Source organism: Populus euphratica, unplaced genomic scaffold (genome assembly GCF_000495115.2).
Source record: "Populus euphratica unplaced genomic scaffold, PopEup_1.0 scaffold99.1, whole genome shotgun sequence".
Classification (NCBI taxonomy): Eukaryota; Viridiplantae; Streptophyta; class Magnoliopsida; order Malpighiales; family Salicaceae; genus Populus; species Populus euphratica.
This window is the reverse complement of record NW_011499902.1, coordinates 720,488-738,733: the sequence shown is the minus strand read 5'-3', so window position 1 is coordinate 738,733 and position 18,246 is coordinate 720,488. Positions and strand designations below refer to the sequence as shown.

The following is an 18,246-nucleotide window of genomic DNA, read 5'->3' as shown; positions in this document are numbered from 1 at the left end:
AAGGTCAAGCCCCCACTCCCTTTAACCCTTTCCCACTTCCGTCCTCTTGCCGGTAACCTCACATGGCCTCCAAATTCCATCAAACCCGTCATTACGTACAATACTCCAGATGATGGTATTAAACTTACAGTTGCCGAGTCCAGTGCAGACTTTGACCATCTCTGTAGTGAAGTACATGATGCTATTGAGTCACATCACTATGTGCCAAATTTATCAATATCTGATACTATAGCCTCTACGCTTGCTATTCAGATCACTTTATTTCCAAATAAAGGTTTTTGCATCGGCCACACCACTAACCATGCTGTTCTTGATGGCTTGAGCGTATCCTTTTTCATGAATGCATGGGCTCGCATTTGCAGACAGTTAGTCGATGAAAAAATGGAAATCCCTAGCTTGTTACCAGAAGAACTAACCCCGTTTTTCAATCGAACAGCTGTTCAGGATCCTGAAGGGCTAGACATGTGGTATTTGAATTTTTGGCTGGGAGTAAAACTTCCAGGTTCCGATGACAATACTAGAAGTTTGAAGCCTTTTCCATTTCCAGAAACTCCACCAAACCTGGTAAGAACAACGTTCGAACTCTCTCGTGAAGATATACAGAAGCTTCGGGAAATGGTAAAATCTCAACTGGATAATTTTGGATCCAAAGAGGAAACTAATCAAACAAAGCCAATATATTTGTCGACTTATGTGCTTGTATATGCATATACGTTGGTTTGCATGCTTGAAGCAAAAGGCTTAAATAGCAAAGAGAAAATTAAAATCTTGATTACGGTAGACTGTAGACCCCGTTTAAACCCTCCATTACCAAAGAATTATATTGGTAATTGTGTTAGCTCCTTTGATGTGGTTGTGGAAGGAGAAGATCTAATGAAAGAGAGTGGGGTTGCGTATGTTGCGAAGAGGCTTGCTGAGATGATAAAAGGATTAGAGAATAGATCAGTTTTTGAGGGAGCAAAGGAAAGGTTACCATACAATGACTGGGAACCAGATATTCGACGGGTTCGAGCTTCTGGGACAAACCGATTTGGGATGTATGGGGCTGATTTTGGATGGGGGAAGCCAAGCAATGTGGAGGTTACGACCATAGATAGAGTGGATGCCTTTTCTATTATGGAGAACAAAGACGAAAGTGGTGGAGTTGAACTTGGTTTAGTCTTGAAGGAGCATGAAATGAAACTATTCGGTTCTCTATTTGCCAATGGCCTTCGAATGTAAACTGTAATCTTGTGCCTCTCTAGGACTTGCCTCTACCCGGGTTTTTTTTTTTTTTTTTAATGTATGCTGTTCTTTAATTTCCTGGAGTTTTGGAGTTATTTATGTAATGCTATTTGCTTGTGCTTGAGAAATTTTGATTATCTTTTACTAAAGCTATGTTTATAATAACTTTTTATAAATTCTCTCACAGTAGATTATTTTCACACACACACACACACACATATATATATATATATATATATATATATATATATTAAGGATGGATTCATCAATAAGATTTTTATATTCATTGATGATTCCGCTAGTATATTAGTAATTTTTTAAATACATGATTAATTATTTGATTCAAATAATTGGATATTAAATAGCAAAATTAAATTAAAGAACACATTTTATATTATTAATTTAATTACAAAAGTCTTTATGCATTGAAAAGAAGTTGGAGCTGAAGGTGGAGGCAAAGGGGGAGGGAAATCTCCTAAAAGTCCATATAAAGGGGAGGATAAACATAAATGTCATCAACTCTTCCAATGGCTTCCTATTTTGTTATTCATATTGTGCCTCTAGTTCGGCCCTTAGATCAACCATCACACCAATAATTTATTCTTGCAATAACTCATAAATGGCTAGTAATTGCCATCTTGGACTGAATTATGTGGTGTTTATGGTTAAGAAGCTATAGCCTGACCTCGTATCCTGTACCGTAGTCATAGAGATACCATGAACTTATATCCTATTAGTCCACCAATTTTCCTATCCTTTAACCATAACTCTAGATCATTTTCAGATGAGTTGAAGAGACTTTTCTATGTTTGGCATGAATGTTGACATTATATTGTTCCTACAAAAAAAAAACTAGTCAATGTTGTCAATAAAAAAATTAGTCAAAAAATATTTGAAAGGTTTTAAAGTTTACTTACAATAAATACATTGGCTTGGTTGTCCATGAACTACTACACTCCTTTTTTTTATCCCATTTTGTAGATGTGTTTCAACATATCTATTAGATTTTGCTCACACCCAAGTTGTGTAGCCTGCAAAATGAATTATTAGTTAAATATTGTCACAAATAATCACTAACATTTTAAGAAAAAAATACTTAAAAATAAAACAAGTTCTTACCAAGTGCTTTGCATGGTTAATAAAAGAAAACAACCCACCAATATACTAGCAAATAGAAACATTAATCTTCTTGTTTCTGTTCGAAAATCCACTTCATGATCACCTCTTAAAACCATATAATGTCAAGAACTCTATATCTCTCTCTCCTAATTAGTCTTAGTGATGTGGAGAGATCTAAAATTATCACATCTCAAAGTCATCTGACTCAGTATATCTCTTTGTATAGGCATGTGAATCACACAAAAAACCACATAACATGGTTTAGAAACTCATGAAACTAAAAAAAATAAAATAAAAAAGATTATAATTTTATAAAAAAAATATAAACTTCACATGTTAAAACTAACCTAGTTGCACTGACTCACCTAGTCAACCCAAAGTTAGCCTTATCCCATTAAAATTTAACCTTATAATTATTTTTATACGATAATTAGTTTATAAATTTAAAAAGCTTGTATATTAACTAAAATTATTGATTATATATGTATTGACTTTAAACTTCTCCCACCAAGCCTTAATCATGGGCATCCATTCAGGATGCTCTTTAAGATGTCTTTATTGAAACAAAACCACTTTAATTAATGCTTTCAATGATGATGTTAACATGTGTGCAACATCCATATTAGTGAAACTGAAAATCAATTGATAAATAAAAAACTTTATAAACTTTTAATCAATTCATTAATGTTGTCTTCAAGAAATTGCTTTTCTTATATGGTTAAATTTGGCTTCCTTTCCACTATAAACTTGCTAAATTCAGGTTTTTTTATAGATGCAATGCCAAATATGTGTCCCATATTTGATAAGCTTGTGTTAGCAGCATGTTCACAATCAACATTTAAATGCAGCACAAACTCAAGAAAACTATTGATTGATGAAGCGTAATTGCTCTATCTCGACCTTAAATATTTTCCCAATATCTAAATAATGTAACTAAAAGATATTATGAAAAAAAATGAAAAACAAAAAGAGCTTATTCAATTAAATTCCTAATATATGGTTTATGGGTTTTTATATTATAGCATAAATCTATTTTTAACAAAATTTCAGCACCTTTTTTATAAGACCCTACCCAAAAATTTTCAAAAATCTAAAAAGCCATATTCACAAACTATTTATCATACATAATGTGACTTGGACATCAATTTTTAATATCAATAATCCAATTCTTTACATGTCTATCATTATATCAAACAGACAACTTCCATACAAATTTGCATTTCTCTTTAAGAATTCACTAAAACCTAAAAATTCAAGAATTGGTGATTTTCCAATTATTTAGACAAATAACCCATCTTAAACTATTATCATGTATGATCATAAACCAACAACAATAATAAACAACCCAATTAACATTCTAACATAAAAATTATATGAAACTTAATTTCAAGAATGGGGGTTTTCCAATTCTTAATACAATTGGCCAACTTCAAACCATTTACATGCATTCTCATAAACTAACAACAATAATAAACAACTGAATAAACATTCTAAAATAGAAATTACAAGAATCTTAATCTCAAGAATTGAGGGTTTTTGAATTTTTTATAAAATTGACCTAATTCAAAACATTTTAATGCATTATCTTAACCCAACAATAATAAACAACTGAATTAACATTTTAAAACAAAAATTACATGATCCTTAATCTTAAGAATTGAGTGTTTTTGAATTCTTCTTACAATTGACCTAATTCAAAACATTTCCACGCATTCTCTTAACTCAGCAACAATAATAAATATTCTAATTAATAATTCAAAATAAAAACTTATATGAACATTAATTTCAGGAATTGAAAATGAAATTGATAAAATGACTAAAGATCAAACCTTTAGTGGTGGATAGAAAGAGCCCTAACGCCAATTTTAGATAGACAGAACATTAGCCGTTGCTTAGGCTTCAAAAAATCTAGAGAGAGAGGGGAAAGATTGGAGGAAACAAGGGAAAATAAGATATTAAGTGACATATTTAGGTTTCAATTCACTAATAAAAAGTTACATCGTTGAGTTCATTAGTGATTTAACATGTCATCACATCACTAATCAACTCACGGATGGAATTTTGTAAATTTATTATTGAGTCTACTAATCATTTCAAGAATTTCTAAATTGTTTTGAAACCCCCAAATTCACCTATGAGTTTTTATTCATTCGTGATTCCATCCATCTACAATAATTTCATGAATTGTTTCCAAAACTCTCTATAGCTCTCCAATGAATTAAACAGTTGTCAATGACTAGGTGATTCATTGACCAATTATAGTCTGATGATAAGTGCATCGGTTAATTCTATTAACCTTCATAGTTTAATATTCATGTTTTTATATATTTTGATGATAACAATAAAATTTTATATATTTTAATGATAACAATAAAATAGAAAATAGACTAATAATATGCTTGATTGAGAATAAGCCTTAAAACGTTTTTATACAAAGAACATATCAATAAATGTGATAGATTTCATGAAGAAATCAATGAGAAAGTCCAAGAAACAAGGAAAGTGAAGACAAATTAAATATTCATTTTAGTTCTTATAAATAAATCTTTATATCTTACTTGATAGAGCAATTGAAATGAACTCAAGCAATATACGAATAAACTTCAAATGAGGTAATGGTGTAAATGTTTCATCAAAATCAATCCTTTCAATTTGAATGTATCCTTGTGCCACTGGTCTTTCTTTGTTTATGATAATTGTTCTATGCTTGTTTAATTTTTTCTGGAAGATCTACTCGGTTTAAATTGTATTATGACTATTAAGGTATGGAACTAGTTCTCATACATTATTTCTTATGAATTAATTTAGTTCATCATGCATGGCATTGATCCATATTTCATCTTATAGGGCATCTTCAACCTTTTTAGGTTTAATATGTGACAAATAAGATACATATAAGATTTGATTGATAACTCTTTTTGGTAACCTTATACCTTCATCTAATTTTCTAATAATGTTCTCTTTCTGATGACTGTGTTATATCTTTAAGGAAGGTTCTTTCTTTCGTGATTGTTTAGAAACATGTGAAGAATTTTCTCTTGATATTTTTTATCATGTTCTGATATGGTTTCTTAGATTATCTCAATAATATTATTGAGATATTTCTTAATAGATCCCTTTATATTATCATCAACAACCACATTGAATGATTCCATAACAATTTAAGTTCATAGGTTATAGACTTTATAAACCTTGTTGTATGATAAATATTTAAGAAACATTCCATTATCACTCTTGGTATCAAACTTATGTAAGCATTTTTAATCTCTCAAGATGTAGTAAGAACTTTCAAACATACTAAAGTATTTAACTATAGGTTTTTTGTTATTCCATAATTTATAAAGAGTGAGTTTTTTCCTAGTTTTAAACACAATATGGTTCAAAATATGTATAATAGTGTTGATAGTTTCCCTATAGATGTATAGTGCAAGATTTTTACTATTTAGCATAGTTCAAGGTATTTCTTATATAGGACCAATTATATCTTAAATAGTTCAAGGTATTTCAACATTATTACTCTTAATTTTACCATTCTCCTATGGAATGTTAGGAGAAGATAATTCTTGATGTATACCTGTTTGCAGTCATCTTAATAGTTTTCAAATCAAAAGACCAAGTATATCTTGAATAGTCATATATAATGAATATGATATACTTCTTTCCACCTAAACTCTCAATTTATGGTAGACTTATTAGGTCCATATGCAACAATTCAAGGGATCTTAAGATCGGATGTTTGTAGTCTTTTTGTGTTGAGCATTAGTTTGTTTTCTTTACTAAAGTACTCCACACACCATCTTCTTGACTATTCACATATTTGGGAGACCATTTAAAGATCTTTGACAAGTCTCTAAAGTTGATGTGACCAAGGTGTTGATTGTTAAACATTAGTATGATTGAATGTTACCTTATGACAACCTAAGGTTGTCAAGGTTGAAACTTTATAGTGGTTATCTAAGGTTTTGGTACCTTTTATAATCCATTTTTTAAATGATTGTAGATATTGTATTCATCTTTAGAAAAATACATATTATGATTCCCATCATAAAATTGACTTATGCTTAGTAGGTTAGCTTTAAAAACAATTACAAACAAAAACATTATAAAAAGTATATAAATTAGAAATATCAATAGTTCTCTTACTTTGTATAGTATTTGTGCTTCCATTTTTAAAGGTCATTGATTCTCTACTCAAGGATTCAAATCTTTTGAACTCACCTTTATCTTTTGACATATGTCCAGAACAACCACTATCTAAGTAATATAAATTGTTATATGTTGTTTATGTGCTATGAGACATATTGCTTTTTTCTTAACTATCCGTATATTTTTTTAATTTTTTAGGTAGAATCTTCAAACTCTTGAGATTTCTCACAACATACTAACTTACTAAGTTTCCTTTATATAGTATATAATTGATTTAATATTAAGTCAATTTTATACTCTAGATCTTAACTCTTATTAGCAAATATATTTTTTAAATTAAAACAATTTATTTTCTTCATGCCTTACGATCTCATATTGCTGGCAAGTAGAAATAAATTTACTTTCAACTTATTTTTTTGGACTTTGTTTGACTTGTTTCTAGGCATGATAGTATCTTCTAGTTTACATTTCACAAAAGTAATTCCTTTGAAAGAGAAGATTACCAATATAATGTTGATCGAATCTCCGTAAGTCATGTATCCATGTATCGTAAATCTATATGATCAATGTTGACCCTTTGAGCTTTCAACAATCCATCAAGTTTTTGCGTTGTTGACTATTCATTTGTCTATTTTCACATTACCAGCTCTTTTTTAAGTGTTTTTAGCAAATAGAGAGATCTAGATATCTTTAATTCTAATAGCTTTAGAGCCTTATCCATATTGTTCTTCTTGTTTTCCATAGTTGTTAGTTTGTTGAACAACTTCTTATTTAATTTATTGACTCTCACGACTTCTTCACTTAGGTCATCATAAACTTCCCGCAAGCTTAATTCATGATCAGAAAAAAAAATCATGTCTAAATCATTGGACTAACAAATAGATTGATTTATGTTAGAACTACAAAATCTGTTAATAATTTGGTATTTATCAGAATTATTGAATGTATTGACATTTAAGTACATGTCAGTAATCTATCAACAAAACCAAAAAGAGCAATAAAAGTAAATTTAGTATCATATGATGAATTAGAATTTTCATAATCAAATTCATCATTCATTGTAACATTAAGGGCTTTTCCTTTTTTTTCTTTAAAATTAGGACATTTATTTCTTAAGTGACCATATCCTGAGCATTCAATACATTTAACTCTTTCCTTAGTTTTAGCTTTATCTTTACTTTCATTCTTTTACTCATTTATTTTTGAAAAATATTTTCCTTTTCTTTTAATCTTTACTATTGTTATTTTTCTTAAATATGGAAATTTTGAATTTCCTAGTTGAATCTGGAATTTAGACACATTAAATTCATTATCAAAATTCACAAGTCCTCTATTTTTTCTTCCATACTGAATTTGGAATTTTCAATATCATTATGTTTTCCATAAAACTCATTAAAGATTCATCTTCTAGCATTCTTATGTCCTCAAATCTTGAGGTTAGCATTTGTAATTTAGGATTTTTCACCATCTTGTTTCCCTTTTGAGTAACTTCAAGAATATCTCAATCTCCTTTGGTTATGTCAAACATTAAGATTCTTTTATATTCATAAGGAGACACTATTATAAATATAACATTCAAGGTTTTATTATTCTAATTATAATAAATGGATTCATCTCTTTTCAAGTTATCGAAAAGAGTTTAGGTTTAGTTAATCCATGCTCAGTTAAGTGCCAAACTTTCTCATCTAGTCATTCGAGGAAACTTTTCTTCCTCGCCTTCTAACATGCATTGTTATCGCCACTTAATTGTGGTGGTGAGGTTGATGTTAACATGTTCAATAAAGAAAATAGATCTCATTATAGAATGAGTGAAATTTCTTTAATACCACTTGATAATCTTGTTTTTGTTCCCTGTAAGTTAAGAAGTAATTTGCTAACACTTTGCAAATATTGATTAATAACCAAATAAATATAAATGTGGAAAACTTAAGATGAACAAGTTATTTGGTTACAAAAAAAAAACCTTTTAAAGAACATTTCAAAAGATTAAAAAAAAACTCTATATGATAGCCAAATCCAAGATAAATAACTTTCATTAGTTTAAAAAATTACAAGAAGAGAATTTTCGACTATAAATTCTTTATAACTATACTATCTTGCTTGAAAAGGCAAATACTCTGTTTTGTCTTCTACCATAGTAGTTTACTAGAACATTTAAAGATCTTTAAATTATTATCATCCTAACTAGAACATCCAGTTGCTAGCAATTAGCATAAGAACTCTCTTTAAGAGTTTGTAGGCTCTTCAACTTTTTTGCAAATGATTCTCTTTGAGAAGTTTCTTCATACTCTACTCTTGTGTCAAGAGTATATATTGTGAAATTTTGTGTAACTCCTTAGTTGGTTGTCTTTCCTTATATACACATCTAAGTGATAAGAATAAGAACCTTTAATATACATTATTCTTAAGAGAATGTTAACATATTTCACAAAAACACTTATTTGACAATTATTTTTAGATAACTTGTATTTGTTTTTTTTAATAAAATTTATTTGAACTTCCTATATAATTTATTCAAACAAACTAAATGATTACAAAAATAATTATGATATATTCTATAAAATAAATTTAACTAATTCTTTATTTAATCTAAAAAAACCAACAATTTAAACAAATTTATCTTTATCAATATAAATAATCTTTTAATAATTAATACAAATAATCCTTCACTAATTAAATTCAATTAATTGGAGGTTTACAAGAGAGATTGCGCCCATGTTCCAAAAGCAAAGGTGATGTTAATTGTTGAAAGTGATGGTCACTACTATATATAGGGAATTCTTGTGCAACTTTTAATCTCTCGATGCGAGCCTTCGATTTGTACTTACAGGTGATTAATTATTTTGTCAACAAGACAATTTTATGGCCTTTACTTTTCAATTTGTTCTCAAAGTTCATCATGATAATAGCGACTAACCTGTCATTGAAATAAATGAACACAAGGCTTCTAGTTAAGTGATTTTTGCAGAGTTTTTTTTATTTATGTTTGTAATGATTTACTTTATACTAAAATTTAGTGAATTTAAAGATTAGTTGTAGTATATACAAGCTGGTCTGAATATTAGATTATAATAAAATAAATAAACACAGAAAAAAAAGTAAATTCTTGAATAAAATATATATATATATATAGTTCGTAAATTTTGTTTTGCTTTTTTTTATTTTATTTTTTTCACCGGCAGCACAGGAAAAGATTAAGAGAGACGGAAAGGTGAAAAGGGAAGAGACACCACTCGAGAATGGTTGTTTCTGCTCAAAGCATATATTCAGTGCAAACCATTTAATCAAAAAAAAAAAAGTTGTCATTTATTTTGTGAACATGTCATTTTTTTTATTCAATAATGACTGTTGCTTAGTTGTTTGGATGAGCAATTTAAATTCCAAACAACTAAGCAACACTCTTAACAAATGTTTGTTCTTGGATGTCTACAACGTCGGCACAATTTCTAACAAACGTTCAAACGTTGTTTGTTTGTTTAGAGCAACATTCAACCATTCAACAACTAACCAAACATTCTATCTTAAATATCAAAATCACAGATTTTACACATGTATTGAAAACCAATAAATGCCCATAACAAACGACCCTCTAAAAAATGCAACGTATAGGTGTAAAATGATGTCCAGTGATCGTTTTAAATGACTATCACTTTTCTGTACATCTAGTATGTGACATTTTTTGTTTTTAATGACAAAGGGTATTTTTGAACTATCATATACGTTGACAGAAAATAAGTCTCTTCCTTGAATATTCTGAAGATATACTTCCCATATTGGTCAAGTGTATTAAGAGAAATTTAATAAATTCTCTTAAATATTGATTATAAGATTTAAACCCAAGAGACTTAGAAATCTTAAGATTTAATAAAGCATAAGCCGATCTCTTAAGATCGTGTTTTCATTCTTAATTCAAGCAATCATGAGTTGTTCATATAATATGCTTTAACTTAGTATGTGCATATGATTTATCTATCTATTAACTTCTTTATCATTTAATAAATGCTAATAAAATTTGAATGAAAAGAACTTAATTATCTTACAAATTTAAAACTCACAGTACTTGCATTATTTTAAAAATTAAAAAAAAAATGTCAATAGGCAAAAAGAAAAAAACAATTAATTTAATGTCTACCAGATATAATTCTTAACAAAGATTGAATAATTTTGATGTATTTAATTTTAAGATTTTTGAATTATATGCCATGTAGTAGAGGAGAATATAGAACTTAGCCAAATTAAATTATATTTATTTTAGCAAAATCATCTTACATTCATTTCTTTCAACAAAAAACATGATGATAGCTTTTATATTCTAAATTAATTTGACAAATTCCGGACCGTACTTAGGGGGGGGGTACAAACTTTCAAACCAATAGAAATATTCTTAAAGAACACATGCTATGTATAGAATACTAATTACTATTGGATGAAGCTACGAAGCTTCAATCACCTGACATATTGGTCCAAGAAAGTGGGAACATCACTCGTGCAATGAACATCACTCCGCGTCTGGGTTCGAACCTCATCATCCACACATGTCACCCCCGCGATGCCTTACCTGTTCACTGGGCTTGCAGGATGTTCAGTGGGCCATGGGGATTAGTCGTGGTGCGCGTAAGCTGGCCCGGACACCCCACGTAAATCAAAAAAAAAAAAACCATGAAAAACCATTGCATGTTGAATAGAGAGGGACCAATAATGATAGCTTGAGGATTGAGAGAAAACATGAAATCAGGCCTGAGCTCAGGACAATTTAAATCACCAAAAATCTCACAGCACAACCAAAATCATAGGAGAATTACGTAAAGTTTGGGTATAATTGAGTTTATTTTAACCACTAGATAGAATTACCAATGATTTTTTATTCAATGATATTTCAAATTATAGAACCAAAAATTATCAGAGAATTATAAAGAGTTAAAGAGTTTTAGAAGAATGCAGGAAATTTAAACCACCAAACAGAATCATCGATTGTATTTTATTCTATAGTGATATTTTAAATCATTGATAGTGTGATTGACATAACCTAAAATCATGTTTTTTTATTTGATGATATTTCAAATCATATAACCAAAAATCATTAGAAAATTATAGAGAGTTTTAGAAGAATTCAAGAGATTTAAACCACCAAACAGAATCATCAATTATATTTTATTCTATAGTGATATTTTAAATCCTTGATGGTGTGATTGACATAACCTAAAATCATGATTTTTTATTCGATGATATTTAAAATCACATAACCAAAAATCATCAGAGAATTATAGAGAGTTTTAGAAGAATTCAGGAGATTTAAACCACCAAACAGAATCATCAATTATATTTTATTCTATAGTGATATTTTAAATCCTTGATGGTGTGATTGACATAACCTAAAATCATTAGAGATTTACAAAGAGTTTTGAAAGAATTCATGGGATTTTAAACACCAAATGGAATCACTGATGAATTTATATTTATGGATTATATTTTAAATCACTAACATTTTGATTAACGAAACCTAAAACATTAAAAAATTACAGAGAGTTTGAGAAGAATTCAAGGAATTTTAACCACTAGACAAAATCACTAATGGTTTTTTATTCGTTGATGATATTTAAAATCACTGATAGTCTCACCTGTAGAACTTAATATCATCGAAGAATTACAAAGAGTTTAGAAAGAATTCAGGGAATTTTAATCAATGAATGAAATCACCGATGGTTTTATACTCGTCTATGATATTTTAAATCACCAATGGTCTAATCAACAAAACATAAAATCATTAGTATATTACAGAGATTTTGGGAAGAATTCAAGGGATTTTAACCATATAATGGAATCACCAATGATTCTATATTCATCAATAATATTTTAAATCACCGACGATCTAACTAGTGAAACTTAAAGTCATCAAAGAATTGTAAAGAGTTTGAGAAGAATTCATGGGATTTTAACCACCAGATAGAATTATTGATAGATTTATATTTGTTGGTGATATTTTAAATCACCAATGATCTTACCAATGGAACATGAAATCATCAAAGAATACAGAGAGTTTGAAAAGAATTCAAGGGATTTGAACCTCTAGAAAGAATCATTGATAATTTTATATCCATAAATAATATTTTAAATCACCGACAATCTCACTAATAGAACCTAAAATTATAAGAGAATTACAGAGAGTTTAGGAAGAATTTAAGGGTTGGATTCACTGATAAAAATATTGATAGATGAAATGTTGCTAGTGAATTTAGGGGTTTCAAAAAAATTTCTAAACTGTTTGAAATAACTTATAAATTCATCGATGGTTTTAAATTTTTTTATCAGTGATTCCATCAGTTATTTGTTGGTGTATTAAATCACTGGTAGATACAGCGACAAAAAAGTTTGTTTCTCTCTTTCTCTCTTATTTCGCCCAAAACAAGCTCTCTCTCTCTCTCTCTCCCTCTCTCCCTCTCATATTAGTGGTGGTGATGCTCTCTCTCTTCTTTATATAGTGACACAACACTCTCTATTTATATATCAACCACTAAAGGTTTGTAAAACCCTGAGTTTCTTTAGCAATTTGGCCACCCTTTATGTATTTTTTCCTTTATAAAAGCAATGAATTGTTACGAGAAGTTTCAAACTTGAGATTTTTACCTATCTATTATATATGAACATCATTAGATTACCGATTGAAAATTTTATGTTTGAAGATTTTTTTTGGTCTAATTTATTGATGATTTAGGTATGCTATATATTAATAATGATTTTTAGCTAGCTAATTAAAATCATTTGGCTGCAATGGGTATTTAGCTTTTTGGTAGTGGCTTTTTCTATCATTAAGTTAATGATTTGTTTTTCATTACCTCATTATATGATGTTGAAAATTAATTGACTATAACAAAGCTTTTTTATAATGAGAAAGTGTTGAACCATTGATCAAGCTATTGTGCCTAGGCCCAACATTATGCTTCTTCATTTCACAATAATGGAAAAGTCATCTATGGCTTTATGTGCTATAAAGTTACGAAGTAATTTGTTGGTGATAAGGAAATAGGATGTCTATATAAAAGGATTTTTATTTTAAAGTTGTAGAGATTGAGTTGATGGATAAAGTCACAAAATTGGAACAAGTTCAAAAACTCACTAAATAAAATGTAAACAAATAAACAAGTTTAGTTGACAAAATATATAAACATTAAAATGAATTATGAAAATGAATGATGATTTTTGATATCCTTGTTATGGTAGGTGGATTTTATTGATGATTTGTGTTACTTGATTGTGAAAACTTATTTGATTTATTGTATCTTGTTATCTATAAAAAAAAATTAATTTAAGGTATGGTCTTGTATAAGAGAGGTGATACAAAAATCTTGTTGTATATTGATAGATGCATTAATACCATAAACTATAGATTGACAATTTAATTGAATATGTTAAATTATTAAGTTATATTGATTAGATGTTGAGATAAAGTGCAGGGTCCAAACAAAGTAGTTATGCTTCATCAAACAATAATGTTCAGTAATGTTCTTGACCCTATAGAGAATTTAGTTATCGATCATGAAGATGCATCTAGTGCACTTATTAATGCCACAAGATCATCAACTAAGGGTTATAAATATTAAATGTCATCTGCTAAAGATCATTATTATGGAAAGTTGATAGCAAAATGGATGTCGGATTTATACATGTAAGAAAAAATTATTATGTTCAAACATAACATTAAATTAATGATTATGTGTTTGTATTGTTTGGAGATAATTAATTAGTTTTCAGGTTCATAAATATGAAAGCTACGTGAACAACAACATCGATAGAGGTGTCTTTGTTTCAGTAGAGACAACTTAAAGATCATCTAGAATGGATGCTTATGATTAAGGCTTTAATAGGGGGAAGTTTAAGGTTAGTAATTTATAATCTATACTTTTAGGTAATACATATTTGTTTTTCAATTTATAAACTAATAATTTTATTCAAAAGATTATATGAAAAAATTCTAGTGAGGTGCTACAAACTCCAGGGTTGCTAGGCAAGTCTAGAAAAATCATAACACAACTAAGTGAGTGTAAACACGTTAAGTTTATATTTTTTGGGTGAAATTATAGTCTCTTTTTTGTTATTTTTTTTAGTTTAACGAACTTCTGAACTTACATGATTAATGATATGATTGCACATCTATGTCAAGAGAAGAGCTGAGTTAGATGACTTTGAGGTGTGGAAGAATTTTAGACCTCTCTGTATTACTCAGAGTTATTGGGAGAGATATCTAAATTTTTTTATGTTAAAGGTTTTTAGGAGGCAATCATGAAATGGATCCTTAAATAGAAACAAGGAGACTTATAGTTCCATTAGCAAGCATACCAACGAATATATTTCTTTTACTAACCATACAAAGCACCTGGTAAGAGATTGTTTAATTTTTAAGTACTTTTTTAAATGAAAGTTATTATTTGTAATGACATTTAACTAATGATTTATTTTGTAAACTATACAATTTGGACGTGAGCCAACTCTAATGAAGTTATACAAGAAAACATATATACAAGGGGAGGATAGACATAAAAGGGTACAGGAGTTTATGGATAGTTTAGCTAAAATGTTTATTGCAAGTAAACTTTGAAACCTTTTGTGCACTATATGGACTAGTTTTTTTATCTATATTTTTTACTTGTTTATTTTGTTATGTAAGAACAATATAATACTGCATATGTATCAAACACGAGGACAATCTTTAAACCCATCTGGAATATGATCTGGAGTTGTGATTGGAGGCTAGAGTAACTAGTAGACCTGATAGTTAACTAATAATTTATTTTGTAAACTATTCATCTTAGATGTGAGGCAACTCTGATGAAGTTATATATAGAAACATATATACAGAGGTGATTAGTACTTAAAAGTGCATTTTTATCATGGTTTTATATCATCATTTTGCACTTGAAGTATCAATAACTCCTTAACTAAAACATGTTTTATAATAATATATCTAATAACCTAAGATACCTTTAATTTGTGGTAAATATTCATTTTAAATGCAGGCCTATTAGTACTATTACTACTACTACTACTATTATTATTATTATTATTATTATAGTTATTGTTGTTATTGCTATTATTGTTGTTTATAATTTGTACAATTAACCTCCTTGTGGTTCGACCCCGGTCTTGCCGGGTTATTTATTACTTCGACACTCCTGCACTTGGGAGAAGACATCAACCTTTTAGTCGTGTCAAGAGGGAGGATAGACAAAAAAGGGTACAAAAGTTTATGGATAGTTTAGTTGAGACGTTTATTGCAAGTAAACTTTAAAACCTTTTGTGCACTGTATGGATAAATGTTTTTTATCTATATCTTTTACTTGTTTATTTTGTTATATAAGAACAATATAATACTACTATGCATGCCAAACATGAGGACGATCCTTCAACCCATCTAGAATATGATTTGGAGTTGTGATTTGAGACTGCAGCAACTAGTGGACCCGATATGAATCAAATTTTTTTATCACTATGACTACGACTCAAGATATAAGGTTGGGTTATAATGTCTTTACCATAAGCACCCTATAATCCAAATTGAGTTAGCCATTATTAGCAATTACTAAGTTGTTGAACAATGAATTAATGTTATGAGGACTAAAATGGAGATAGAGTATGAAAAAAATTATTAAATGAGACTTTAGAGGGCCAAGACAAAGCAGAGGTGTTTATGGAAGGAACTCATAAGGAATCATTTATCAAACCTTCTAGATGTCTATATTTATTGAATGATTGTAACCCGAATTCTGATGTATTTCTAAGGTATGACTCCAACTTCAATTTCCAAAGTTATTCACTAGGGAAGTTTCAAAAAATGTATTTGTGCTTGAAAAATCAAAATGCGGGGTTTATGAATGGTTATAGAGCTTTTACTGGCATTAATGGATACCATTTAAAATATCCATATGAAGGTGTCTTTTTATCAATAGTGGGGTTGGATGGCAACAATTGATTTTTTCTAGTTGTGTATGCCACTGTAGAGGCAGAAAATAGTGACATTTAGAGATGGTTCTTATATGTCTTGTATGGTTCTATAAAACATGAAGTACATAAGAGGCATTCTTGCATTATATCTTATAGACAAAAGGTATATTATCCATAATATTTAAACATGTTTTTCTGTTATGTGATGTTTTAACTCCTTTTTTTCTTGATACAAAGTCTATTAAAGGTTATGGTTGAAACATTCCCTGAAGATACTTATAAACATTGTGCAAGACATATCTATGTTAATTTAAAGAACAAAAGGCTTTATGGTTTGGAGATGAAAATTAGGTTTTGGGGAGCAACAAAAGCTTATACAAATTTATAGTAGATTTAATGAACCATCATATTTCTCATCACCACTTTCATCTTCTTTACCATTTTTCCTTCATATTGTACTATCAATGACACCATCAAATCAAAGTTTAATGAACCCTCATGTTTCTCTCCCTCGGTTATCCAATCATCATCAGATGAGAGATGATAAAAAAATTCACCAAAATCATTAGCTATTTTTTGACTTGGTTATCATTTAAATTCAGATTGCATATTACAAATACCAAGTCATTTATTTTTTTTCTAATGCAAATGATTTCTTCATTTTGTATGAACCTATGTAAGCAATTCAAATTGATAACATATAAGATTCTTATCAAATATAAAAACATTAAAATTAAGAAGAAAAAAAACTTATCATATCAAATGTACTCTAGTTTCACTCGTATCCAAATAAACTACAAGTCAAGCTTAGAACTTGAAGTGCAAATTTTTATAGCTCTGGACATTTATCCCTATAAGAATCCCACTATTTAGCTAGAGTCTTTTTATCCCTTATTATCTTGGCAACTCAATACCAAATAACTCATTTGCATCCTTAAATGAATTAAGTTGTAAGTCAATTTTACACCTTTCACTTGTATTGGGCACTATCATTTCTAAGCATTGATTTAATCAAATTTTAATATTGGCATTAACTTTAAAATTAGAATTATAATGATAATAAATATTCAAATAATAAGCTGCAGCATGTAAGGGTTTGTGAAGTTGAAGTTCCCATCTTGCATCAATGATATTCCATATATGTATATAACTACAAAATAAAAATAAGAATATTATCATCAATATTAAATTAAATAATATAAAAGTGAAATAAACATTATGTATCAACTGATAGTAATAAATAAATAATGAGCAAGATATATAATCAATACCTTTTTTTCACAAAACCAATTCATTTGTATCTTCTCTTTTGTTTGATCCATTACTTCATATATAAAACCCATAGCTAATTTCTTATCTGAATCAACTAATCGAATAACTTTTATCAGAGAATATGCTGCCTTAATATATATAGTGACATCATGCCAAAACTTGTTATCTAAAACACAACTTTGAATTTGCTTCCCATCTTCTGGTTTTTAAATACCTACATGACCTCCACTAGATGGAATGAAACATTGTCATCAACTATATCTTACAATTACTCAAACATCCAAGAGTTAAGTATGTAATAACAAATCTAGTGGTAGCATGCCTAATCAAATCCTTTCCTTTTGTAAAGTGTCTTAGCATGGAAATGAGAATATTTCTTGAATATATATGTGAGGTGATTCTCCTCTCATTAACAATAGTTACTTGATGGATCTCTAGTTTTTTCTCAAAAACTTCCAATATCAAGTTGATTAGTACTTAAAAGTGCATTTTTATCATGGTTTTATATCATCATTTTGCACTTGAAGTATCAATAACTCATTAACTAAA

General features: G+C 28.9%; 1 protein-coding gene across 1 annotated transcript in view; it reads left to right on the top strand.

The window, feature by feature from the left end:
• The window catches only part of LOC105133057 (phenolic glucoside malonyltransferase 1-like), a 1,626-nt gene extending 274 nt beyond the window's left edge, over positions 1-1,352 (top strand). Inside the window, exon 2 of the mRNA XM_011036868.1 lies at positions 4-1,352. Coding sequence (XP_011035170.1) covers positions 4-1,221 — 1,218 coding nt within the window. The 3' untranslated portion in view covers positions 1,222-1,352. The remainder of the gene's footprint in view (positions 1-3) is intronic.
• The last annotated feature ends 16,894 nt before the right edge of the window (positions 1,353-18,246 follow it).